The 26,255-nt window shown below is 44.7% G+C and overlaps 1 protein-coding gene across 1 annotated transcript in view; it reads right to left on the bottom strand.

Moving 5' to 3' along the window:
• Positions 1 to 26,255, bottom strand: part of unc79 (UNC-79 domain-containing protein) — an 82,811-nt gene that overhangs the window by 4,096 nt on the left and 52,460 nt on the right. Inside the window, exons 40-57 of the mRNA XM_089556579.1 lie at positions 25,362 to 25,716; positions 24,327 to 24,441; positions 23,391 to 23,648; positions 19,415 to 19,453; positions 17,972 to 18,084; positions 16,758 to 16,843; positions 15,885 to 15,929; positions 14,203 to 14,454; positions 13,940 to 14,050; positions 11,655 to 11,759; positions 11,480 to 11,563; positions 11,315 to 11,404; positions 9,779 to 9,954; positions 8,226 to 8,415; positions 7,494 to 7,544; positions 5,656 to 5,796; positions 404 to 481; positions 283 to 327 (exon numbers count right to left, since the gene is read on the bottom strand). Coding sequence (XP_089412705.1) covers positions 283 to 327; positions 404 to 481; positions 5,656 to 5,796; positions 7,494 to 7,544; positions 8,226 to 8,415; positions 9,779 to 9,954; positions 11,315 to 11,404; positions 11,480 to 11,563; positions 11,655 to 11,759; positions 13,940 to 14,050; positions 14,203 to 14,454; positions 15,885 to 15,929; positions 16,758 to 16,843; positions 17,972 to 18,084; positions 19,415 to 19,453; positions 23,391 to 23,648; positions 24,327 to 24,441; positions 25,362 to 25,716 — 2,334 coding nt within the window. The remainder of the gene's footprint in view (positions 1 to 282; positions 328 to 403; positions 482 to 5,655; positions 5,797 to 7,493; positions 7,545 to 8,225; positions 8,416 to 9,778; positions 9,955 to 11,314; positions 11,405 to 11,479; positions 11,564 to 11,654; positions 11,760 to 13,939; positions 14,051 to 14,202; positions 14,455 to 15,884; positions 15,930 to 16,757; positions 16,844 to 17,971; positions 18,085 to 19,414; positions 19,454 to 23,390; positions 23,649 to 24,326; positions 24,442 to 25,361; positions 25,717 to 26,255) is intronic.

Raw genomic sequence — 26,255 nt, 5'->3', positions numbered from 1 at the left:
GTCTGCGACAGCTTTACTCGCAGTTGACAGCAGTTTCTTCTTAATTTCAGGAAATGCAGGCAAGTACCGACGTTTAATTACATCTCAAATAACGTAGACCATAATATGCTACCCCGTGAGCGAAGTTTGCTCCCGATTAGGCCAGTAGTTTGCTCACAGGAATTTTTTAAATTCCCGCACATAAAAACGGAATTCTCTGTATGCAAAGTGTTGGATAAAGCCCAAATTCCCACGGAACCTCTTGCATAGTTGTGATGCCCACGGGCTCATAACGTTTCGTACCTGTCCTTGATAGCTGTACAGCACAGGTGTCCACATCGGAAGGAGCTGCAAAAACGAAGTGCAGATAAATGTCATTCCAGTAATTAAACGATGCCCGCAGCGCGCTTCAAACCGCACTTACCCTTGCGAGGACTGTAGAGTTGCACTCCAGCAGTGCCTCCATCAAGCTCAAAAAATGTAGGCTCACCATTTCTGCCAGCTATGAAAAAAAAAAAAATTAAGAAAAAATGTTTTGTAAACTCAGCATACGAAACATTCACTCGTACCATACTTGATTATACAGCGGCTATATAGAATCCACACCAAGCATACTTAATTAACACCTTAGAAGCCATTCAAAACCGAGCAGCCAGTTAAATATCCTCAAATTACAATAGACACAACAGTAAAACCAGGATTAAATCTGCACTTAACATCCAGCCACTAGAGCTCTGACGGAAAATCGCCCGACTCTGCCTCTTTCATAAATTATATTACAATTTTCCTGATCTTCGTGACACATTATTACTAGCTCCCATCAGAACACCGCGCCGCCTGTTTAACCTCCTCAGCATTCAACGTATACATGGATCGACCTTGGCATTTAATAAATATTTTCTTCCAACTGCAATAGAAAATTGCAACCTGCTACCCGACTACATTGTTAACGAGCGCGACGCTACTAAATTTTGACAGGCATTAATTAATCACTGTACTGAATAAAAAATATTGCCCATATTTGTCTCAAACTTCACCCAGTTACACTTATTCTTTTTCTTGTTGTTGTTGTTACCGCCTAATTCAGCCTTTTGCCCTTCATTATTGACCAACGTTGTATTGTGATGTATCATTTTTCATTTTATTGTATTGCATTATGTTTTGTTGTATTACCGTATTATTCTCAGTTGCATTTGCTTTGTCCCCCCCCCCCCCTTATGTAATTAATGCCTCAACAGAAGCCTTTAAGGGTAAAATAAATGATGATGATGATGAAGACTGAAAATTTGCCAAACATCCAAATATGTACAATATTTAATATGTATAAATATGTATATGTTGCAATACTGCAACACATACAAGTTGCAAGCACACAGAAAGCGTGCAGCCGACAGTTAATTGGCACTGTTTTTATAATGTGCCTAGCAATGTGGAAAGTTGTCAACTACACAAGTTCTGCACAGTAGCTTCAGAAGCATGGCTCTTCATTTGCACGTCATATTTTCAACATTAATGCACCCCTTGATTGTGTCCTATGAGCCAAGGGTAGCAAACAATTCTTTTTTGTATCCCACCTCAGTCCCCACTCATCAAAATCTGAGCTAATGTTCAGCAGCACAACCTATTGCAAATTTCAGTGCTTCTCACAAAGCGCAGCTAACGGTGTATTCCAATTGGCAATCCGGAGGAAGTTTTTTCGCTCTACAAAACCAAACAGTATGTTTCAATGAGCGGTTTTGATTCAGGTCCTGAGTTCTGATTGAACCATGATAGATATCTTGCTCCTTCATGGATGCGGAGAGCTGCTCCGGATCATTGATTCAAATACATCATAAAAGTGTGAGCTAGTAGGTTCATGGGGGTTTAATGTCCCAAAGTGACTCGGCTATAGCCAGTAGCTATAGCCTACTAGGAGCTAGTAGGTGTGCTTCTAAATAAACAGCTATTTGCTTTCAGCAGTTAGAATATGAAAGAATGCCTAATAAAATAACCAAAAGAAAAGGTCACAACCATTAAAAAGACACTGTGGACAACTCAATCTAGGTTTTGTTCTTGGTAAAAATCAGTTCAGTGGTTCTTTCTTGCTATGTTGGTGTTCGTTTGGTAGCAGAACACACATTTATTGCTGGGAAAACTACATTTAAAATATAACTTTTTTCTTCCCTGCCACTTGATTCAGATTCATAAAATCAAGACTGAAAGGAGTCTACGAATACCGCTTTGACGGACTTGCATACAAAAAAAAAATCTGTCTTGCCATCACTGTTCTTTACTTGTGAAAATGACCGGTGATGGTGACTCCTGTATTTCATTTTTTTTTAAATTTTTGTAACTTATAAATGCTCCCTTTCCAGTGCACATAGCGTCTTTGTCATTAGAATGCAGTAATCAATTGATACAAACCAACTTCAATTTGTCTTCAGTATCCCAATAACACGATGTAATTGCCCGATGCCTTTCTGTCATTGTATCACTTTATGTTGCTATGCAGCCTGTTAATAGAATCTTTCACAAGCTTACAAAATCTTTCACAAGTTATTTTCTTTCCCTTCTCATTTTTGTAGTACACGTCTGAAATAAAGACTGACTTACATAGACTGATGTACAGTAAATAAAGACTGATGTACAGTAAAATCTCGTTAATGTGTACCCGCTTAACAAGTAGTTGCGATTAAAACGTAGTTGTGAGAATTCCCCAGCTAGCCACCATACAAACCTATGTATTGGCTTACCGCTTAAGCGTGCATAGTGGCTCATGAAATGCCCACTGATTAACATGTACTGTCCGTCCCAGTTCGGCTGACACCGGGCTGTGATGCAACACATTTTCCGCCTTTCCAAAAAGCACTATCGATGTGCGGACTGCGGCAATACAACATTGCGGCCATTTTGGCCATGTTTCGATGAGTGTGGCGATGTCCATGTCAACAGAAAGCCCAGGAAGCGTCGGCCACTTCATTGCCCCATACAGCCCGTGTAACCTCGCACTGTACGTACAGTTGCATTGCGGATGTGTTGCGGCCTTGTGACATGTGCTGCAGTGCAAAGCGCAAAGAAGAGGCCTCATGAATAAGCTTGCTCCCAGTCTCACTGATTTCAAGACTGCTGTCACTACACAGTCACCATGGCAGTAACTGAGAATGACCGACTCCTGGTCGGCGGGATACAAATAAAGTGCACATACATGTATTCATAGAAAATTTATTGTGCCTCAATTTTTCTTTACTTTAAGAGGGTGAAAAATGGCAAGTTTGTTGTAGTCAGTTAAGGTGTACTAACGAAGAGTGCACTTATCCTCTGCACCAGCCAACAGCGTGTTAACGGGGTTTTACTGTACTGTAACAGCTGTGCAGGCGTTGAAGAACTATATGCATGCGAGAAAGACCTCTGTGATCATCGTTCACTTTCACACGCACATAGCGCTTCAGTGTCTTCGCTGTTGTTACAATATACACTATGCTGCACTTGCATATATTTTGCAATTAGAGCAAAAAGTAAATGAAATTTTGAAACAACGACACAGAGTCTTTACTTCTTGCAGTAAGAAGCACAGGTAAGCTGCTGTGCGGCAGAAAGCTCGGGGTGAGAGAATGCACAGACGGGAGAGAGCGTCTACTAGTGCAAGACAAATGTGGCGTGCACACCTGAGAGTGGCCTTCCTGCAAGCATCCGGGAGAGGGCGCAAACAAGCAGAGAGGGAGGGAGAGAGAGAGAGAAAGAGGAGCCAAACAACAAGAGACAGTCACCACTGAAGCGAAATGCACAAAAGCGAGTGGGGAGAAGAAGAAGCTGGGAAAAGCGTGCTCAAGCTTGAAGCTGTGGTTGGACACTTGTTCTCCCAAAACTGTGTCATGCAGGCACAGCGCTTGGCAAGCATTTGGGAGCCAAGCCACCACTAACCATGACACATACAGTAGTGATGCACAGCGTAATGCCTTAATCACCAACGGCAAAAGCGAAAATTGAAAAAAATTGTAGGGGACACTTAAGCTCTGCCTTAAAGGTGCAGTGAAGAGGAATCTGAACTCGTCTTTTTGCCGCGGGGACTCAATCTACACGTTCCCGAGCATTCTTAGAAACTGAAACTTATTGCCCCATGTGGCCGATTTCCCTAATTAAATCGGATTAACGTCCGGCTCCCGCTTTTTCCTTTGAATTCTCCCCGTACGGTGGGCGGAGTCGACCAATGTGTGGAGTGCCTTTAAGCCAGCTCCGTGGAGACTTGCCGCTCTGCCATCGGCGGAGTAATACGTGGTAATCCGTAGTAGCAAATAGTCAGCACGTATTTTTATTTCTGCGGGCCTATTTTGCAGCTATATTACCTGCGAATGAATCTATTTATACACGGAAACCTAAAAAACAAAATAAAGCGAAAGCAAAGCCTTCACGGAGCTGGCTGAAAGGCACTCCACGCGTTGGTCGACTTGCCCACCGTACGAGGCAGAATTAAAAAAAAAAAAGGCGGGAGCCGGGCGTTAATTCGATTTAATTACGGAAATCAGCCACACAGGGCAATAAGTCGAAGTTTCTAAGAATGCTCGGAACGTGTAGATTGAGTACCTGCGGCAAAAAGACGAGTTAAGATTCCTCTTCAGTGCACCTTTAAGTCTGTGATGTGATCGCTTAGAGGGTTGGTCCCTGTATGCAGAATTGGTCATTCTGGACTCTACATTCATAGACCCCTAGAACTTTTCACACCACTTCTGGTGCAGTGATATAGTGGTTAAGCGATGCGCCACTTCCCTGCGATGGCAGGTGCTCCCAACGGTGGGGCTTGTGATACCCGCGTTGTTCTTCTCGAGCAACTTCTTGTGACCAATCATTAATTTAACTGCCACCTGCCACTTCAGCGCTACCCAGTCAGCACCAACAGTCGTAAATGGCAATGCTAGCCTCTCTGTGCAGGCTTCATAGCAATAAGAAAAACAAAAAAGAAAAAAGCTGTGATCTATTTATATTGACTGCACTCATTGTGTACTTAAAGCTGTATGTAATAATTTTTGGGCACGAGTGCTTTCCTCAAAGAAGAAATCGGGAGAATAACTGGGCTGGTTGCAAGCGGGAAAAGAAAAGAGAACTCCCTAACTTTTCACTTAATTCTAGGGTGAAAAGTCACAGCAAGAGCTGCGCCACCTACACAGTTGCCTACAAAACTACAAACAATAACTAACTTAAGCAGAAACCAAGGCAAGGTAAGCTGAAGTAAGTACCACCTGTCTAGATGAGCATCTCTTGCTTGATGCCTCACTAGATGCCAGTCCATAATTTAGAAGCCTAGCCCAACCCTAAATGAGCACTGGAGACACCTGGCCACCCTCCATTGTTAACACAATTTAGAGCTGTGTCCTGCCATGTTAAATACAGTGTCCGCACTAGGATTCTTTCACAAGGAATTCTCTTTTCTCCATGGCTGAGAGCGCACGTCCACCTGGTCAATTGCCGGTGGGATCAAATATTTCACTCATGAATTAAAAGCAAGCTGCTTCGAATCCACAAGTGAAACAATATATCACGCACTCAATTAACCATGTAAGCACGCATTATTGCCTGCAGAGGAAGAGACAGAAAAAATAAATTAAGGTCGCTCTGCGCTGAGCAGTACAATTCATAAGTGAACAGCAAAGGAACACAGCGGTAGGTCATGTACAGTTCACATAGAGCAGGAAAACCACTTGCCACTCTGGAGTGGCACACAAGTTGAAGGATGCCTGGAGTGATCTTGATCCAGAAGTCCGTCAGCGTCAGGGTACACAGCTGGCTCTGTTCACTGCCCGGAGGGTTCAGCGACACCATGTGTTCGCAATACATGGTCCACAGCTGTAACGAAAGTTCAACGCACAGAAGAAAATTTGCACAACCGCATTTATGATTAACTGAAGACATGCTTGGTTTCCAAAGTGTCACAGTGTGTGGTTAATTTCACACCAAATATTTATGAATAAAGTGAGCACTAGTTGTAAGCCAACCTGCCAAGGCTGCTACAAGGCACGTCTGTTTTTGAGGGCTTACATAGAGTAAAGACAAAGAAACTCCTCAAACATTTTACATTCAGGTCCGGGTGGTAAGACAGAGCTTTTTCAGTGCTTTGTTATAGTTTTACACAAGGATACATACCGGTGCCTAACAAAGAGATGCCTGATTTCGCCACAAGAAAAGGAAGATTTGCTTCTCTTCTATTTTTAGCAGCAAATTGCTGCTTGAGAGAATTCAAGTATAGAAATCTGTTTAGTTTTGTGAATTGCTCTAAAGGCTACACAAAATGTTCAGTGATATTAACTTCACCAAAACACACAGTTTGTGCGCACAGACTTATTAAAAGAAACAACACAGCAAATTTTGATTATGCTGGTACTATCGAGGACAAATGTTTGTGGGATGCGAGTTCTTGGAGAAACGCTTATTACAGCTTCACTTCACTGACATTGTTACCAGAGGAAGGAGTATTTAGGCCTTTAATACCTTCATGCAATATCAGGCGACTGGGCAGCGAGGTGGAGCTACAATAAATGTTTTTACAAGACCTCATGCCCTGCAAATTTTTGTCCCTGATAGTACATTGTAGAATAAACTGTACGAGATACTTTTAGACTAACTTCCTATGCGTGAGAACTTTCATAGGCAGATACAAAGCAGAAACAGGAAAACCCCTGCTGATGCTATCAGAGATTGTGTGAAATACTTGCATGAAACAACAAAAAACTGCATTTCACCATTGCAATGTTAGCTAGAGTATGTTGGCTTAACTAGTTGTCCATGTTTTGGTTGAATCAAATGACCGATCTAAATGAGACCTAGCCTCTGGTGTCAAAATAAATACCCCCTAGAATGTGAACACCAGGGTTACCATAATGACAGCACAGCTGATGTCACCAACTTTGTAAAGAGCACAGCAGTTACAAGCAGCTTCATTAAAGACATCTTTCTTGCGAAAAAGTGCAGTGAATATGTGCAAAACACTGTAAATGTTAGTTAGGCACCCTAACCCACTTTTTAAAGAGTAAATGAATGATGTATGAAATAAACTGTAGCAAGCCTACCTTGGTTAGAAAATAAATCATTCCAAATAATAAAAGCAAAATTCCTTTTGTACCTGTTCGTAATAAAAGGCTTGATGAGCTGAATTACTTCATACATTTTTTTTTTCAAGTGGTATTAGCTAAGCAGCAGAAACAATACGCTATACAAACTATTCATAAAATTTTCAATACGCTGTACAAACTATACATAAAATTTTCATTGTAAGCTAACAACCACATTCATTGAAAACGTTGAAGGCATCACATGACTAACAGTGGAATGAGCAGTTCTGCCAGGCGCCAAAATGACCACAACATTCAGTAAGTGCAGCATAAGCGATCATTACTGGCCTCCCAATGGTTGCAGTATACATTCAGCTCTTTTCGCCTTATTTTGCCAGATGCACTAGAGGACACATGCAATGCGTCCTCCATACATCAGGCTGCAGAATAAATTTACGCAGGAAACATTCTGTAAAACATCAAATCCATACTTGCCTGACAGAGAATGAATGCATGAAACAGCGATGACATGTGCAGGACAGAAGCCTGAAACACAAAAACAGGTCACAGATCACACTGATATGCAAATTGCAGGATATGTTATCTTGTTCAAAGCTAACTGTGCCATGGAATATAATGACAAAAGGCAAACTTGAGAAAAAAAAAAAAACTTCTCAAGTCATGTTTCCAGGGCATGGACTTCTTCCTGACTCCTAACCCCCATCTTAACTTAGTTGCCTGAGCGTTTTAGATATAATTTTCACATCACCAGTTCGAAAACTTAATGCAAAATATCAAAACTATGCTCTCCTAACACTGTGAGTTTCAGCTTTGCTAATCACTGTGCATAGAAAACAGCTGCAAAGGGCTGCTTATATGTACTGTCAGGTACACCCAGGCAGTTATTTAACAGTATCATCTGAATGTCCAATAAACAGCCGTACAGCGCTCCGTGACACTATACAGCAGCAAAACTGCCTGTAAACACAATCCACTTTGTGCACAAGTGTGTACTCCCATCCACCTCGCTTTGTCACACGCTGCTGTATGGCTGCAACTTTGACACTCGGGTGATACTGTTAAAGAATTGCTAGGTTGCACATAGACTTCAAAATGAAGAAACAACACTGGGACAGCAGACACGAAAAAGAAAAAGAATAACTTTGCCCTCGTTCCATCTCTGGGCTGTTCCCTCGTGTCAAAAACTTGTTGCAATGCAGCACTTGCCTTGGACTGCTCGGCGAAGCCGGCCAGGATGACTTGGATGTGGTCGGCTATGTGGCCATTGGCTTCCAGTGGTATGGGCTGGCACACCAGGTTCGCAGTGTTGCCAAGCAGGGCGCTGTGCATCAGGGCCCCGACCAGGAGCCACGACAGCAGCCGGATGTGGGCCACACAGTCAATGAACTCCTTGGGACTGCACAGCATGCCATTCACTTCAACTGCACTCCCGGGAGCTTTGGACAGCCCCAGCAGCCACTGGGGCTGTCCACGTGACAGTGATCATCATCATCGTCAGCTTGATTAAGTCCACTGCAGGAAGCATACTCCTCGCAGCAATCTTTAGTTACCCCTCCCTCGTGCTGGCCACAAGCAACCTGTCCCTGTGGATCTTTACATCGTTGACCAAATATTTAGGGGAATCCCCCAAGGTGGAGTAGATTTGTAATAAGGGAGTAATTACTCATTGACATCCACCCGAGCGCAGCCATACGGCCACAAAGGAAAGCTATACAGCTTTCTCAGAAACTTCGTAGTTAAAGAAAAATTCGTCCTGGTCCGGGGTTCGAACCCAGGACCACCGCTACACCGGAGCAGTCGCTCTACCAATTGAGCTAACCGGGATGGCATAGCTTATAGCTTTCCTTTGTGGCCGTATTGCTGCGCTCGGGTGGACGTCAATGAGTAATTACTCCCTTATTACGGATCTTTACATCTTTCCTCAGCTATCTGCTGGTCTTACATTCTCCTTCTTTTGCATATTTGCTCTTTTACCCAACATGCATTACATGTCTAACCGAAGTCTATTTGTTCTGTCTCTTAATTTCAACTCAACAGTCATCAAGTTCCGCCAGTTGTGTAAGCCATGCTGCACTGGTCTCTGAATGCCGCACTTGTCTTTGTCTTTTTGCCACTTGCTACACAGCCTCCAGATCATTTCAAGCTTTACCATTAGCCTTCAAGCAGCTGCTGCTGGAACGCATATGACGAATTTTACACGACTGCACACTTTCTGCAAGGTAAAGTCAAAGTAATTAAACTTTAGCTGCACCTTATTAGTTTCACTTCGTTCTGGTCAACTTTTCTTGAATGACAGGTTTATTTACCCTGCGATAAAGACTACAGTTAATACCTAGATGAGCTATGCCAGTGAAAAAGAAAGCTAGACTGGCTTCTCAAAACTCTTCAGATGAAAAAAAAAAAAAGAACATGTTATCCTTGAATTGACAGTTGCTTTGCCAAAAACCGCAGGCTAGTAAATTGCAGTCTAAACTAAAAATGAACTCATCAACAGCTTCGAGTGACTTTCACTCCATGTGAAGGTGATGTCCTTGGCATAATGAGCTAACTTTATTTTATCTCACACTGGCCTCAAACTGTCTGACTCCAGGGCACTGCTTCAAATGTCCCTTGTATTGTAGACTCTGCACCTCTGTCACAGCAAGATAGCAATACTGAGCTATTGGCAGCAGTGAAATGCCACGTTCACATTCGCAATTTCGTTTGTTCCTGTTTTCCCGAAGGAGCTCTACGTGGTCTTCACTTGGCGGGCAACGCACCCTTGCTGCAGTGAAGAGGGTGGGTGGTACAGCCATGGCAGGTACTTCCCGATGGCACGGTTGTCCCTTCCATTTCCCCGGGTGATTTCCAGGGCCAGGTACTGGGCCATGCCCGCTTTCACCTGGCCACCCAGGGTCTCCTCATTGAGACGGCTTGCCGTACCATGAAAGTTGCTCTGCGCAAAGTTACACGGCAGTCTTGCTTTGCTTGTTCATACAGCAAGCATTGACAAGAGTGCAATAAATTAGTTGTTACGTAGTGGTGCAAACACTGTCAAAGCGCCACAGCATGCCCACACGTGTTAGGATCTTCAACTTTAGCAAAAAGTTGCTGCGCAAGCACAGACAACCGCAAGGAGATACAGGGAACCAAAGGTGTGTGCGTATACCGTCTCCCTGTAGCTGTCTGTATTCGCACTAGTATAACTTTTTGCTAAATCACTATGCACCAACTCACCCAAAATGAAGTTTTAATGTAGAATCCTCAACACTAATTGTATAGCTTTTTTTGTGCGCATTATACCAAGTTTGATGAAGGAACATGTCTGGCTCGTTGAAGACGAGATCAGTTCTTCTCTTGCCTTTTTATGACTAAAATTATTGTAGAAACTAAGTCCCAGGAGCAAGAATAATGAAATAAAGAGCTTTAATATCAATTGCATAGTGCACATAATGTGCAAACAAGAGAGAATTTTAAGAATTTTTGTGCACAGCTCCAATGCCAAAAGTACAGTACTGAGAAGAAGAATGAAGAGTTCTAAATTTCTTAGCTTTCACTACTGTCTTCACTCATAAATGAGAAAGTTGAAGCTGAATGCTAGAATGTCATCCCACAATGGCAGGCATTTCTTCGAGTGCTACAGTGAATTAAATTCAGAGTCGGCAGAGTGATTTCCAAAGGCAGGCATTTCAACATTGGTGTGCATTTATGTTGGAGCACTAGGACAGGTATCGCTTCTGAAGGTGACAGTATCGCTTCTGAAGGTGACCAAATCAGCTTGCAGTGCAATAGTGTCAAAGAAAACTTGACTCTGTAAGCAAAGCTACTTCAAGAAGTCATTGCAGCTGGTTTAGTAATAGTGCACATAGGAACAAAGCTGAAAGCCTGGCTAGTTAGTTTACAGCATGTAGACATATCCCAGCACTAGCTTCCTAGACAAAAACAGAAAAGACTCCGAGAGAAACTTGTAGTCCCACCTTTTCTTTTTTCTGTCGTTCGGTCAAACTTGCAAAAATTCTCTCTCTGCACTACGAAACAAGTGGTTGGTGGGAAAGTGAACAATGTGGCCACTAGGCTGCATGCCGGTCAAACGAAGCAGCAGAATGAGTGCATCAAGAAAACATGCTCAGGTGAAAATTAACAATCTAGCAACAGAAACAACAAGCAACAGCTGCCCATTCCTTAATTAACGATCACAAGCAAAATAAACTAAGAATTTTTCTTCCCTGACACATGCTTCTTTCATTCATACACAAGTTGAGTGAGCATGAAGCTTAGTGCTGGAAAGAGACTGGAGACAGTCCTGTATACCGCACCTTGATCCGTATAAGCGCGTGAACATCGGCCACAAACTCCAGCACCTCGTTGAGGTTCTGTCGCATGCATTCACTTGCTCCCGTGTTATACTGGAAATAAAAAGCACAAAACAGAGATTTGTGCATTGCTTTGCTCCAACATGGGCTTTAATTCGCTAAACTTACAGTGTTCTGGAGGTCCTGAGGAAGCAAGATATCTTCAACAATCACGTTTGGAGACAAGATCCCTCCAGTATCTTGAAGGACAAACTGAAGAAAGGAAGCATATTTTTGAGAAAAATTTGAAAAGTCCTTAACTGCAAACAACTATGAAGGAATGAAAAGAAATTACGGGTTTTACCTGGACAAGAACAAGCAAATTTTCATCTGGAATGGCAGACTTGAATTTGAGCGCTTGCACAAGCTCAAATATGACTGTCCGTGTAAAGACTAGCTTATCTCTTTCCTGAAAAATAGAGAACATGTAAGTGAAAATATTCAAGACAAACACAATGAGATGTCTCAATTCTATTCAGCTTATCAGAAACTCGCAACTGCTCTATTAGGTTCTGTAACAGCACAGAAGCATTATTAGTAAATCAGAAATAACATAAACATGAATGAAGATCAGCTGACAAAGAAACACTGAAACTTTTCTTTCTATTTTCAGAAATTCCACACACCAGCTACAGTCAACCCTCTTCCCTAAGTTTTAGCACTGTCTATAACAACTAACTGCTATTTTGACACACGAGAACAGCTGATTGTTGGCTAAAACTACTCAAGACTCTCACACTCCTGAAAAAAGCTGCCACTCTATTCGAAGAGCAGAACATGCCTAAGTACGGGTCAAGCACTAGGTCGTCCACAACCCACTATTGCCGATTGATAGGGTGGAAGACTGTCTAAAACACAATAAACTATGCTCTTGACTTTCTATGTTGTCGACATCTTTGCATTATCTTCTCTTCCACAATGCAGCACAGTGACACAACCCAACCAGACACTTGCAAATTTTCTAGTCAGTGTGGCACTGAAATAATTGTTGTCACACTCGTGATAGCCAAGAGCTACTTCCACTGCTGCCACTGTGTTCAAACAGCGGATTGTGTGTCTCATTATGGGCCGAACACTAGGGTATCCAGAACCCACTATTGATGACTGCTAGGCTGGGAGACTATCTAAAACCCAATAAATTATGCTTTTCACTTTCTGTGTTGTCGACATCTTCGCATTATCTTCTCTCATACAGGGTGTCCCAGCTAAAAGTAACCAAGCTTGTAAAAAAAGAGGATGTTCCCTAGCACAATAAGACCAACTGAGGGTTGTTGACAGTCGCATGTCCTAGTCTGCAGTATTTTTTTTATTATACAAACATGAATAATTTGCAGAAACTAATTAGCTAACTTTTTAATTATTGCCTACAGGAAGGAAATGTCAATGCAGGAGTTGTAGATCCCATAGAAAAATAACCGTTTGCCGTGTTTGCAGCCAAGTACCACTGATACAACTTCTTTTATTTGCCTTAAAAGAAAGCCCGCGAAATACAAAAACAACCACGTGATAGGGAAGCAGTTGCAGCGCTCCCAGACGACCGGCCAAGCAATGACATTCGCTTATGTTTGCAACGTTGTCCCGAACAGGGTTCGGCGTTTTGAGGTGGTGGAGAGATATGCACCAGGAACTGCTTATGTGTCATGGAAAGTGAGCGGGCACTGCTTTTCAAGGAAGTGAAGCACGGCTCGCATGGAGCGCTTTTTCACGTGAAACCTCGCCTCGAGCGAGAGGCATGTGGCCGTGCTGCTAACTTGCACCATCAAGCGCTGAAGAAACGGTCGCCCTAGCGCCGATGCGAGAGTTGGTGGCGTATATCTCGCAACCATCGCAAAATGCCGAACCCCGTGCGGGACAACGTTGCAAAGATAAGCGAATGTCGTTGCTCGGCCGGTCGTCAGGGAGCGCTGAAACTGCTTCCCTATCACGTGGTTGTTTTTGTATTTCACGGGCTTTCTTTTAAGTCAAATAAAAGAAGCTGTATCAGTGGTACTTGGCTGAAAACACAGCAAACGGTTATTTTTTTATGGGATCTACAACTCCTGCATTGACATTTCCTTCCTGTAGGCAATAATTAAAAAGTTAGCTAATTAGTTTCTGCAAATTATTCATGTTTGTATAATAAAAAAAATACTGCAGACTAGGACACGTGACTGGCAACAACCCACAGTTGGTCTCACTGGGCAAGGGCACTTCATCTTTTTTTAAAGCTTGGTTACTTTTAGCTGGGGTTAGCTGGGGTTAGCTGGGGTTAGCTGGGGTTACTTTTCGCCCCGGTGCCGGTGGCGAAATGCCACCCAGGTGGGCTTGCCCTAGACGGGCAGTCGCATATGCCCGTCTTTTTTCGCACGGAGGATCCTTGGCAAGGGCACTTCATCTTTTTTTAAAGCTTGGTTACTTTTAGCTGGGACACCCCGTATACTGCAGCACAGCGACACAACCTAACCAGACACCTGACGATTTTCCAGTCAGTGCAGCACTAAAAGAGTTGTTGCCACACTTGTGATAGCCATGAGCAACTTTCACTGCGTGATAAATGCGTGCCAGCAAAGATAAGAGCAGAGAGTGTGGCCACGCAGGCACCGTGCTCACCCTCGACATGTTGCGGTTGCACAGGTGGCACAGTTCCAACAGCTGTTGGTACTGGATAAGGGAATGTTGGATGGCGTAACTCAAGATCTTTGAGAATGGGTCCAGGATAGACTGAAAAAGAAGAGAGACAAATGTTTCCATTACTACCATCTTCCCTATTTAATGCTCGCCAGCGATTCTCATCTTTCAGGCAGAGTGCAAGCACAAGGTGAGACCGAAGAAGCCAAGACTGGGCACTCAACGAAATGACATGTATGTCGCACCTTGCAGGTGTTGACGGTGGGCACGCGCAGCACGCAGAGCAGCAGCCGCAGCAGGGGCTCCAGGGGGGTGCCCAGGGGGGCTGCGCCGGGGGGCGCACTGCCGCCGCCGACCGCGGACGGGGGCACGGCGGGCGGGAGGGACAGCAGCAGCTTTCTAAGCAGAGCGTCCAGCTGTGGCAAGAAAGCGGTCCACAGGAGCGCGTTGCCCTCGGGAGCCAGGCACTCCAGGTAGGTGGCCACGTTGCCCAGCACCTGCACCACCACCCGCAGTTCACACACGGCCACGTCGAGCTCTGCGCAGAGCATGCCTGCCAGAAGTCCATATTCCTCACTGGCCAGCTCTTCATGGCCTACTGACTCCGAAGTGGAAAAGGGAATTGAATTGAGGAGCACTGTTATCAGGTAAAATGAATTTCAGTGTCTCTTGCATGCATAAGAGAAATGTGGAAGGCAGAATGTGACAAGAGGATGTGTTCAGGTCACAAGAGTGACCCAAACTCCACTATGACCCACTAGTCATGTCATTAATGACAACAAATCATGTGATCTTGCTCTATGATATCATTTCATGCGGAATACAATTAAGAGACCTAGAAGGGGGTGTCTGGATGTAACAACTGACACTGTCAAAAGTGCCACGTGTGTCTGTTTGTGAAATGTCGCTAGTAATTTGCTAAGCAAGTATGCTAATTTGCTGCACACATTCTATTAGAAACCTGTGCAACGAAAGGCTTACCATTCAGATGCAAAGGTAAATTTGCAGCACACATGTGTGATGCAGTTTTACTGCGTTTGAAGAATATGTGTCACTTGGTGAAAACGTCGGCGCTGTCTGCGTAGAAAACCTCCACCCCACTAAAGCACCAGCCACTTCCACACGACTACACTCCCCCTGCTAGGGAGTGGCCCACTCAACCATCACCCACTCTCCAGACAAATTCTGTCACTTGTGTGAAGCACTCATTAGAGTAAAAGCATCAAAGTAATCATCAAGAGTAAATACAAACTGATATAGTTTTCTCACATCAGGTTTCATGACCGTCCTTTGAATTTTTTTTGCCTTCGTTATTGAAAAAGGAGGCTTCCCAAGTCACGTAGGTGCATCTTATGTCTCTGTGAAGAGAGTTGTCACAGGTGAGACTATACAGCAATAAGCAGTATACAAATCCGCCCACTAATCCTTTCCCATTCATTCTCAAAGAAAGCCCTTCCGTAGCAATAATAGTCAAACCTGGCTAGTAGACTCTGAAGCTAAACCAAGAAAGGCCTCATGCCATTCAATAAATATCATCAAAGAAGAGCGTAATGGTCTATGCAATCAAGACCAATGGAAGCTTTAGTCATGTATAAGCTGAATGGCCTTTCTGCTAACCCCAGTGTGCCAAGGTTTTTTAAAAAAAAGAAGCATAAAAAAGTCACATATCTCACTCAGCCTTGAACTGGATTCATCTATTAACCAATCTGTCTTAAGCAGGAAACAATTGAGACGAACTTGATATGTAGTGTTTCATTTCAGGCTAGATCAGTTCAAAAGCCTGTGGCTTCTGGAGATGTCTCTGACACACTGGTCATTCACTTTGTGTCAGCAGCAAAACTTCATGTTAATGGTCATTAACCTCTGGTTGAGAGAAACTCAGCATTAGCACAGTGCATTCTACATTATCTGTGAAGATGCCACAAACCTGCAACAGCTGCTCTCCAGCCACATGCTTGCGTTCAGTGAGCTCCTGGAACAAAGAAACAGAATGGTCTGTATATGACATCTCACCATGTAGACAGGCTCAGCCCCTCTGATCAGACGCCACTGACATGCTGTTGCAATAAATGCTTTCTATCTTTGAAAGGTGCTGTTGCTGTTCAATAACTACCATACTACAGTGTGATTCCAGACAGTGGCAAAGTCACAGGGATAGCAGAAAATAAATGGGAGAAGTACACATATGCTAAGTGAAACTAATCTGGGCCACACTCATGAGCTAGCAGTGAAAGCAATCACTTCATTTTGATTTCGGTAAATTTAGCCTCTTGCGTTTATGAGCCAAGAATTTTGCATCCCATTCCTCTCTGCGCTTGGGCCATCGTTTCTGCTAAGGATAGCTTGCTTGAGGCATTTTAAATTTGCTCTTGACGACCTACACTCCATATAATTTTTAAACAAACGTCAATTTTCATTTTAACCTGAATCAATGCAGCAATTCTACTTTAGGTACAAAGTCAAAAAGATAATGCGCCAATGCGTGGCTCCTTAGAAAAAAAGGGGGGAGGTTAACCAGAATCCAGGTGTGGTTAACCAGAATCCAGACGTATACTATTAGGTCACAAGTCTTCAGGATAAGTGAATGCAACCAAACTGCATAGCAGTGTCATAGGCCTATAAAGTCTAGACCACACCTAATGGAGGAAAAAGGGGGCCACCTGTCTGTTCTCATGTGTGGAAGTGAAATCAGGTGATTGACAGCACACGCGTACACCACATCTGTGTGTTTACAACCGCATCCGGCATGCCCTGAAAACTTTGTCTCTGACAGTGCATTTGTCAGGCAACAATAACTCACCTCAAAAAGTATCATCAAAGGCTGCATCTGGTTGAGCTCGTTAAAGTCTGCCAGGGCAGCAGCCATTACCTTGAAGAAATCTGCGTCTGTGCAACAAAGCACAACAGAGAAATTTTTCTTTACCCATAGAGATTACACAGAGCAAGAGCAGTGTGTGATCTATTCATACATTACGATACTTCAAAGACACTATGAGCATAAAAAGGAGCAGTGGGCTAGTTGGTTTTGCATTCCACTAAAACTAAACAAGAATGAAGAGAGAAGACAGGCACCACACAAACACAATACTGCATTTTTGTGATGTCTCTCACGCATCTATGTACTTGCACTGCCATTCTTTGCAATGTGGACATAAAACATAGGCAAGTCTACTGAGTTAAACACCAGCTGGAACTTGCCAAATCACATTTGCAACCAACAGGAATCCGACTGTTTCCAACAGTGTTTTGGCCAGTTTTTTTTGGTTTTTGAGGAAAGGAAATGGCGTGGTAATTGTCTCACATAACGGTGGACAGTTAAAACTCAGTTTTAATGCATATAAAAATGTTTATTGGCAGCTGCTTCTGGAAGGATCTTACAACAAACTCAGTAATATGTCCAGAACTCATACTCTGTAGCTTTGAGAAGATAATCTTGTGTATGCCTGTTGGGAATCCGTTAGAAATTGTTAAAGAGTGTTCAGTGCGTATAAGAACGCATCAAGGCAGATAACTAAGCAAGTTGGTAAACATTCATTGTGAACACAAGCACTACAAAAGCAGACATAAAGGGGGAATACAATACTGTGTTCCCCCTTTATGTCTGCTTTTGCAGTGCTTGTGTTGTTCACAATGAATATAAGAATTCCTCAGGAATTCAGATGGGCCCAGGGTATTGCACACTTAACACTCACAATCCTAGAAAATGATTATTTCATGTGAAAGTGTTCTGTTAGCAATCAACAAGGCCTGTATCAGATTCTTTTTTTTTTCTTTTCTATGCAAGGTTTAAGTTCACTACCCATGCTTGATATTCAAATGCTAAGTTGCCAAGTTCTGAGCTCCTGATGGAATTGCTTTACCAAGTTATTACCCATTTAATTCTACTGATCCACTGCCGTTTCCTAGTGCATGCACTCACGTAATGCCTGAAAACGAGATTCAAAGACCTGCAAATGCACTTTCTCTATGAACACACTGGTTAGGAAACAAGCACAACGACATTGGCACACTCACCAAAGTTACCCAAGAATATCTGCTGAAAGATGCCATTGGTGGAGAGTTGGTGCAGGGTGCACCTAATGAACTGGCGTGCGACGCTCTTGCAACCGCCCGGCAGGTGAACATTGCTGTGTGATAGGCAGTAGTGACACGGGTGCTGACTATATGCACATGCAAGCCATCCGATGCAGAGGCAAAAGCTAGCCAAGTGCACAACACGTGATGCACTCGTCTCATTGCATAGCCTCGCCGTTGCCAAAAAGAAGAAAAAGAAACTGCGGCAGCTTTGAAGCTGTGCGACTGTTGGTAAGAACCATAGCCAACCTCCAAATGGCCATCGAAACTCCACTGGACATCCCATGGATGTCCAAAACGTCCACACGACATCCAGGGGAATTTTAGTGCCCACTGGGCTGATGCATTCTGATGACGAATCTTTAAGCTACTACAAAATGAAATGCCGGTGTCACAGCAGACACCCTCAAAAGCTATGCAAGAATTCTAAACCAGCACAAAAATATGCCTGCCAGTAAGAACAGGTTGGCTTCTATGAACTAGAGTCTTGATTTGGGCTTGTTGGTCAGAATGCATAATGAAAAGAAGCAGCGTGAATAGACAAGCACAAACACAAGACAACAGGACTAGCATTGATCCTGTTGTTGATCCCGAGTGCCAGTCCTGTTGTCTTGTGTTTGTCCTTGTCACATTTGCACTGCTTCTTTTCATTATGGCTTCTATGAAAGGCTGATGTGATTAAAGTAGTAATTGTTGAAGCCTAACTACAGAGAAACATGCAACAGCATTCATGTGCGCTAAATAGTGAAAATAAAAACAGCAGAAAAAGCAGTTTCTAGTTTCCAGCCAGTTCAATAGGAAAAAAGAAAAATACCCAAGAACACCATCAACGGCACTGAGTGTCCGGCTTGTACTCAAAAATACAGAAATGGCACACTGCCTCAAAAGGATAAATCTTAAAAGGGCAACCATTTTCATCAAGAAACAGGCTGGAACTAAAAGAAAATCTGACACAACATCAGAAAAAGTGCCCCATTTGTTTAGTCCCAACATGCAACAAAACTGTAGAATTCTGCTCTGAAAACATTTCAAAAGTGAGCAAAAAATGAGACGATGTCACAGAGATTTTGAAGAACAGCACTGTTAGAGAAAAAGTGGCTAAAAATATCTTAAGAAAAACGAAATCACTGCTTACTCAAAAAGGTTTCTTTAAGAAGTGGCATAAAAGCCCAGCAAGAACTTACATAAACAGGTATAATCTTCTGGTGAGAGTGACAGAATAACATCAACATGCAAGGTAGCAGTACAAGAGATGATGAAAGAAAGAGGCATCGTTTAAAGCCACAGGCAAAGCAATTACTAAGTGGTGGCGTTGCTGAGTCACATAAAAGATATGTGAGATGAAATATCGTGCATATGCTCCCTCAGCCAGCTTTTACTCACCTCTCATGCTGCCATGGGTAGTAAACTTGCGAAGCAACCCTGGAGGGAAAGAACAAAAAACATGCATATCATCCGACAAGGCACTGCTGATGAATTTAAGAACCCGCTGCCATGTGCATGGTACTGTACTTACTCAAATCTAATGCAAGTGTAAAAATTACTAGAAGGGAAATGTCACACCTTGCATAATAACTGAAGCAATGTCATTGAGTAATTTAATCATTTTTTCTCTTGCTCCTAACTAGCAAAAGCGACTCTCATCTTCCGATCGGCGCTGCATTTTATTAGCTGGTAAAGGTATGTACTTGGGTAAAAAAACAGGACAAAAATGAAGAAGCACATACGACATGTACAAGGTGCAACTTCCAACTGGTTTTATTTTCAAGAATTTTATTGGCATAAATACGGTAGTTCAAATGTCATGCAGGACTAGCACACCACTGAGGCATCAGCAATGCAATGGAATATTGCCTCTACATGGGCAATGTTTCTAAAATGTGAATAAGACTTTCAGGAAAAAATATGTTCCATCGCCTGTTTTTAAAAGTCCGGTAATGTTGGAGATTAGGAGAGGCCTTTGTCCTGCAGCATGTTTATCTAAGATGGTTAAACAACTGAAGTTAAACGAATGGTGGACTATTGCTGTTGATTCAAAGCAACTTTTTTTGCTTGCAATTGAGAACGCATGAGTGTTTGGTTTGAAGCAAGATTAAAACTTCTGCTGGCAGATCTGATAAGGAAGTTGCTCTAAACATGCTGAGCGCAGAAAACAATCTTCCACTGATATCAATAGCCAGATACTTGAAGTAAAAAAAAAAAGCTGCTTCGAACACCTAATGTATTTTGAATGACAATGGTGCAAGAAACAGACAAACAACAAGAGCACGGAGACCCACAGGATGAACACCAGCTTCAGTTTTATCAGAAATGAAAAAATCCCCGATCTCCACATTCACCCACCAATGTACAGAACAGTGCACAGACTGTTGCGAAAATAAACACGTGCAGTAGAACGCTTCTCTCAGCTAAATGTGTAGATTGTTTTAGCTCAAATTTAGCACAGAAATGGCATTTGGTCAGCAGAATTGTTTTATGCTATACTTGCGGTACTTGACTGAATTGATCAAAGAAAGTCGGCTAATCACATCACCTGTTGGTGACGAGGAAATCAAACCAGCCATTATCTCAGTGATTGCCCCGATGATGCCATATCGTTTTTCGGCCATGGATATTTGGCAAAGGAGCGGGGTGGAGGGTGTCTTGCGAGAGGTTTGAAGGCACTTTTTCACAAACTTGAAAGTTACTGCAGTTTTGGCCAAACTAAGTTTTTTTGTAATGATTGATAAAACATCTAAAAAAGCGTATTCACACCTCCCGCAAAACACCCTCCACTCTGCTTCTTTGCCGAATCTCTACAGCCAAAAAACGAGATGGCACCCTGGGGAAATCGCTTAGATGATGGCTGTTTTTGTTTCCTCATCGCCACAGACGATGCGAATATCTAACTTTCATTATCAATTCAGGCAAGTACCCCAAACAAATGTAGTACAGTCGACGACTGATTTTTCGGACTCTCTAGGGACCGCGAAAACGACCGAAAAATCGGGCAGTCCGGAAAATCAAATTTCACCGAAAAAATCACGAACTTATTACCACTATGCCGGAGAAAGCGGCCAATTGTATTGCACACATTCTAAAGCTCCTCATGACTATATTTCGCCGCGCGAAATACCGTATAAACGCGTATAAGGGCCGCACTTTTTTTTTCCAGATTCGAGGGCCAATTTTCGGGGTGCGGCCCATACACGCGATATGCGAAAAAAAAAAATTAAGTAAAAACACACCAACCAGGAAATGAGCGACATTTATTCTACGTTCAATCGTCACTCGCGAAGTATTTAGACTCCTGAGCTGGTGCTGCGCTCTGGTGCACGCTCATGCCAAAAGAAGCCGCGCAGCATGTCCGCTGTCAACGCGTAGCCGTTGTTCCGAAATTCCATCACATAGAGGAGCAGCTCTTCCAGTTCAGGAAACTCGCACGGCTTGACTTGGAAAGCGCGCTTTTTGCAGCTTGTGTTTCTCTTTTGGTTGCACCATCATCGGACGCACTTCTCGGCCACGTCGAATTTCCCGCCCGCCGCACGCTTACCGACCGCGTTCGAGAGCTAACTCCCAGCCGTGTAGCTTAAGGTGCTCGCCCATCACGCTAAAACTGTGAAGCTCGGCGGCAGCACGCGAAAGCCACTATCACGGCGAACGCGCTAACACGCATGCTAACACGCCACGAAAGGCTGGAGCTGGCGATACTGATGCCGATGTGAACAGCGGAAAATCGCGACCGAGAAAAATGTTGATAATGATCACGGCGCCATCCATAGACGGCACTTGGGAAGCTCCGGTGCGCGCGCGTAGCCTCCGCGAACGGCGCAGCGCCGGAGCAGATCGCGGCCGCGATAAGATCCGGCGGCGCGATAAGATCCGGCGGCGCGCTCGCTTCGATCGCGGAGGCCACGGCGTGCGCGTAGCCTCCGCGAACGGCGCAGCGCCGGAGCAGATCGCGGCCGCGATAAGATCCGGCGGCGCGATAAGATCCGGCGGCGCGCTCGCTTCGATCGCGGAGGCCACGGCGCGCGCGTAGCCTCCGCGAACGGCGCAGCGCCGGAGCAGATCGCGGCCGCGATAAGATCCGGCGGCGCGATAAGATCCGGCGGCGCGCTCGCTTCGATCGCGGAGGCCACGGCGTGCGCGTAGCCTCCGCGATCGTATTCGCGTTCCGTGTTCGGGACTAAAGACTCGGCACAGATGAGTTCCGTGAACTCTGACTACGGTTCAAGTTCGTGCGGCGGAAGACATTCAAGGACAGTACGAATTCGAAAACACGCGAGCGCAATGTGCCCACTCGCGCAGAATTTCAGCGTCGCAAGAGGCTCCCTCTAAGCTTGAATTTCGTTTTGTTTGATCAAGTTTTCGATATCTCCTGCAGTCTGAATTAATGAGGTTCCACTGTACACATTATATGGCGGCTTGGGTGCTGGCGGCGAGTGCGAACGAGGTCCGAAAAATCGAGTGGTCAGTTGCGGTGCGTCCGAAATTTCAAGCGCTCTTACACATTGGCTCTATGGGCCATGTCGCGGTGCCGCGAAAAAGTCCGAATAATCAAGCATGTCCGAAAAATCAGGCGTCCGAATTTTCGGTCGTCGACTATAAAACAATTCTGCCGACAAAATGCCATTTCTGTGCGAAAGTTGATCGCGAACAATCCACCCGTTTGGCTGAGAGAAGCATTCTACTGTGCGCATTTATTTGTGCAACAGTGTGCATTTCACTCTGTTGAGCCTGCAAAATCCCTCCCCCCTGTAAAAACAAAACCTTCTCAACTACCTAGTCTCAGGCTCATGCAACAGCACATAAGCTTTACGCGGGTTTAACGCCCCAAAGCAACCTGGGCTATGAGGGACGCCGTAGTGAAGGGCTCCGCAAATTTCGACCACCTGGGGTTCTTTAACATGCACTGACATCGCACAGTGCACGGGCCTCTAGAATTTCGCCTCCATCGAAATTTGACTGCCGTAGCTGGGATCGAACCTGTGTCTTTCGGGTCAGCAGCTGAGTGCCATAACCACTGAGCCACCATGGCGGATTCAACAGTACATAACGATGACTCGCACTGCCACAACATAGAAGGATTAAGCACGCTGTTCGGAAGAAGGTTTTAGTTAATTTCCTGCGTTTTGCATGCTCAACAGTGTGAAATATGCTGCTTTGTATGTTTGTTTGTGTACATACATATATACACAGTTTTCGTTTCTAAAAAAAAATTAGTTCTCTTCTGCTCTTGTGGTTCACGTATCTTTCCTCCGCTTCTTTATTTTTTGGGATGCACCCACACCAACTAGTCCAAGCCACTGTGTTCCCCCAATGGAATCTGCCACAGGTAGCCTATGAACTCAAATAGGGCTGTAACGGGGGTACGCACTTGGCGACCAGTCGCAGAATCTCCGGGAGCAAAGGTGCGGCCAGCGCAGGCTGCCGGTGCACGAAAGTGGCCAGCAGCACAATGCAGAGGCCCAGCTCTTCGTCACTGTAGTGCTCCAGGGCAAGGGCACACTCGGGGCAGCGTTCGGGGACGGCCTCCTCGACTGCTGCCCGCCCCCCGCTGCCCCCGCCACTGCTCCCCGGGCGTCGCTTGCTCGGTGTCGGGCCGCCACTGCTTGGCTCGGACTTACGTGCCCGCCTGTGCATGGCGATGATGATGATTGCGGGGCAATGATCTCGTGGCCTCACGGCTACAATTAAAAGATAGCGCTTGCTTTCTCAAACTATGCATCAATATTAATTTATTGGGTAAATTAAATGTAGCACGATGCCCTGTCATCAAAACCGCTACTTCTATTCTACTTTTCACAAATTTTGAAATGCCTTGCTCATACATTATGTGCTCAGCAAGGAGCTGCTATGGTGACAGAATAGGCACAATTTGCAACTCTGAGTCCTTGAACAGTGTTGTTGCACGACTGGCTAGCATGACCCTACTATGATTCAGAAGAAAAAAGAAGTAACTACCACCTGTATTCCTTTTCTTGTTATTCTAAAAGGCATGCAAACACATGGAATCACCCTTAAATAAGTTTCTTTTTTTCTAAAAACATCAAAATCATGGAAAGGCTCTCCAAGCAACTTGATACCCTCTTCATAACTTCATGAGGACTCAACACATATGCCCAAACCAACCTTGTATTGACAAGTGCTGACACTAGCTCTGCTAGTCAATTATTCTGCAAGCGAGACAGAAACCACTGAAAGAAAGGCAAATTAATACAAATGTCAGAAAACTACAATGACAGCACTAACCAGCAGTAGTTTAATGCCGCTCCACACTGGTGCAGTGCAAAGAAAAAACAAGCCTCCATACCTGGCAGCCCCTCCTCGAGCTTCAAGGGTACGCTGAATCTCGACTGTACTCAGGCCTGACTTGCGTTGCTTACGGGGACGGTAGTGAAGCCTTGTGCGGGCTTCGTCACTTGCTCCTGTCCCAGAGAATGGGCAGACAAACGACCACAATTGGACAGAATCCCACTTATCCATCATGCTTTATACAAATTCAATGCCTGCAAGAGTTGTATATGATTCAGGGCAATCAAGGCAAGTTACAATGCAACAAATGCCACACTAGTGCTCATGCCAAACTCAGAGCATGCCTCCTGGTGTACCCATCATACTCAGGATGCGCAAGACAAGACAGAGAGAGAGGAATGGTCATGCACTGCACTGTACGTGCGTTTCATACTCTTTGTCCTGTCTTGTGCACTGTATTGTTCACTGTATGTACAGCTGCAACGGAAAAAGAATGGCACAAGTGAATCACGACCGGTGCAAAAAAATCGCGACACGCGGCGCTATTGTGGCCGAGTACACCGATAGCGAGAGTACCAGGTACATACCATTTCCTAAAGTGGGGGTGGCCGGCAGAAAGCAGCCCACCTATACATTCGCCCATCAGAAATGCAACATCTTAAATGAACGCTTCTAGATGTCTTATCAGCGAAACCATGTGCTAATGTGGCTAAGCACATAATCTTGTTTTATTTATTTATTTATTTTTTTGCACTGGCGTGGCGAGCAACGTTATCTTATCACCGTTTTTCTCTTAAAATGGGCTGGGGATGCACTGTCAAAAGTGGGGATGCACTGTCAAAAGTAATGTATGGCAGTGCCTGCTTTCGGATGGGCTACTTTCTGTCGACCACCCCCACTTTGGAAAGTGGAATGTGCCAGGCACTCTCGCTGTCTGCGCATACGGGTACAATAGCGCCGCATCTCGCAATTTTTCCACTCCGAACATGAATCACTTGTGCTAATCTTTTTCCGTTGCAGCTGTACCAACTTGCCGTACTCCCCACCCTTCTGAACCCGGAATCGCGCCCAACTGACGGCGTGCGCGCCCCACCTTTTTCGGGGTGAGGTGTGGTGTCCTCATCGTCCTTGACCTCGAGGCTGTTGGAGCCGTGGGTGAGGAAGGCAGTCTCCACCCTTCCGGCAGCGCTCAGCACCTTGTCCAGGATGACGTCCTTCACAAGCATGTCGATGAGGCCTCCGCTGATCGAGTGCTCCTGAGGACGCAGCCGCTCTTTCGAGGCAGCGTCTGCTGCGGCCGCGTCGGTGCCGCCCTTGCTGCCCTTGCTGCCCTCTTCCGACGGAGTGGCAACAGCACTTGCCGTCGGCGCTGGTGGTTGCCGCTGCGGTGAATTCCCGGAGGGGTGGGCTTTCTCGACCACTGGAGAGTCCTTCCGAGCTGTCTGCGGCTAGGAGGTGAGACGTATCCTCAGAAAGTGTCGCAAGACTACAACGTCGGCAGCAAACAAGAACTTTGCACATAAAATCACTTCAGCGTTTGCGTGCAAGAGTCCTTCAAAAACTTGGACAAAGCTAAACCAACCCTTAAGAATAAAACATGATATCGTTAGAGGTCCCTCCTATGGAAGTACTCCCCTATCATAAATTTGTAGATTACGGGAAGTCCTCATACCACTACTGGCGCATTGGTTAAGCAATGTCGCAACCTCGGCAGGCGGCTGTTTCAAACACAGCCATCAAGGGCGACTTGTGAGACACAGGTTGCTATTCCCGAGCTCTCGTAAGGCTCGTTCTTGCACGGATAGTTCTTTGGGAGGCTGTCCATCTCCTGACCAATGTGCTGAAGTGCATTGCCAAGGTGGGCAGGTTGCAATTGCACTGAATTTATTTGAATTCATTTCGCTGTCATGGTGGGTAGGTTACCCACAACACGGTGGGAAGGTTGCCATGCACGTGCTTTCTCGTGACAAGGATGGACGCCAGAGTA

This window comes from Amblyomma mixtum, chromosome 8, assembly GCF_055824585.1.
Source record: "Amblyomma mixtum isolate Tamu chromosome 8, ASM5582458v1, whole genome shotgun sequence".
Lineage (NCBI taxonomy): Eukaryota > Metazoa > Arthropoda > Arachnida > Ixodida > Ixodidae > Amblyomma > Amblyomma mixtum.
This window is presented reverse-complemented; position numbering and strand designations above follow the sequence as displayed.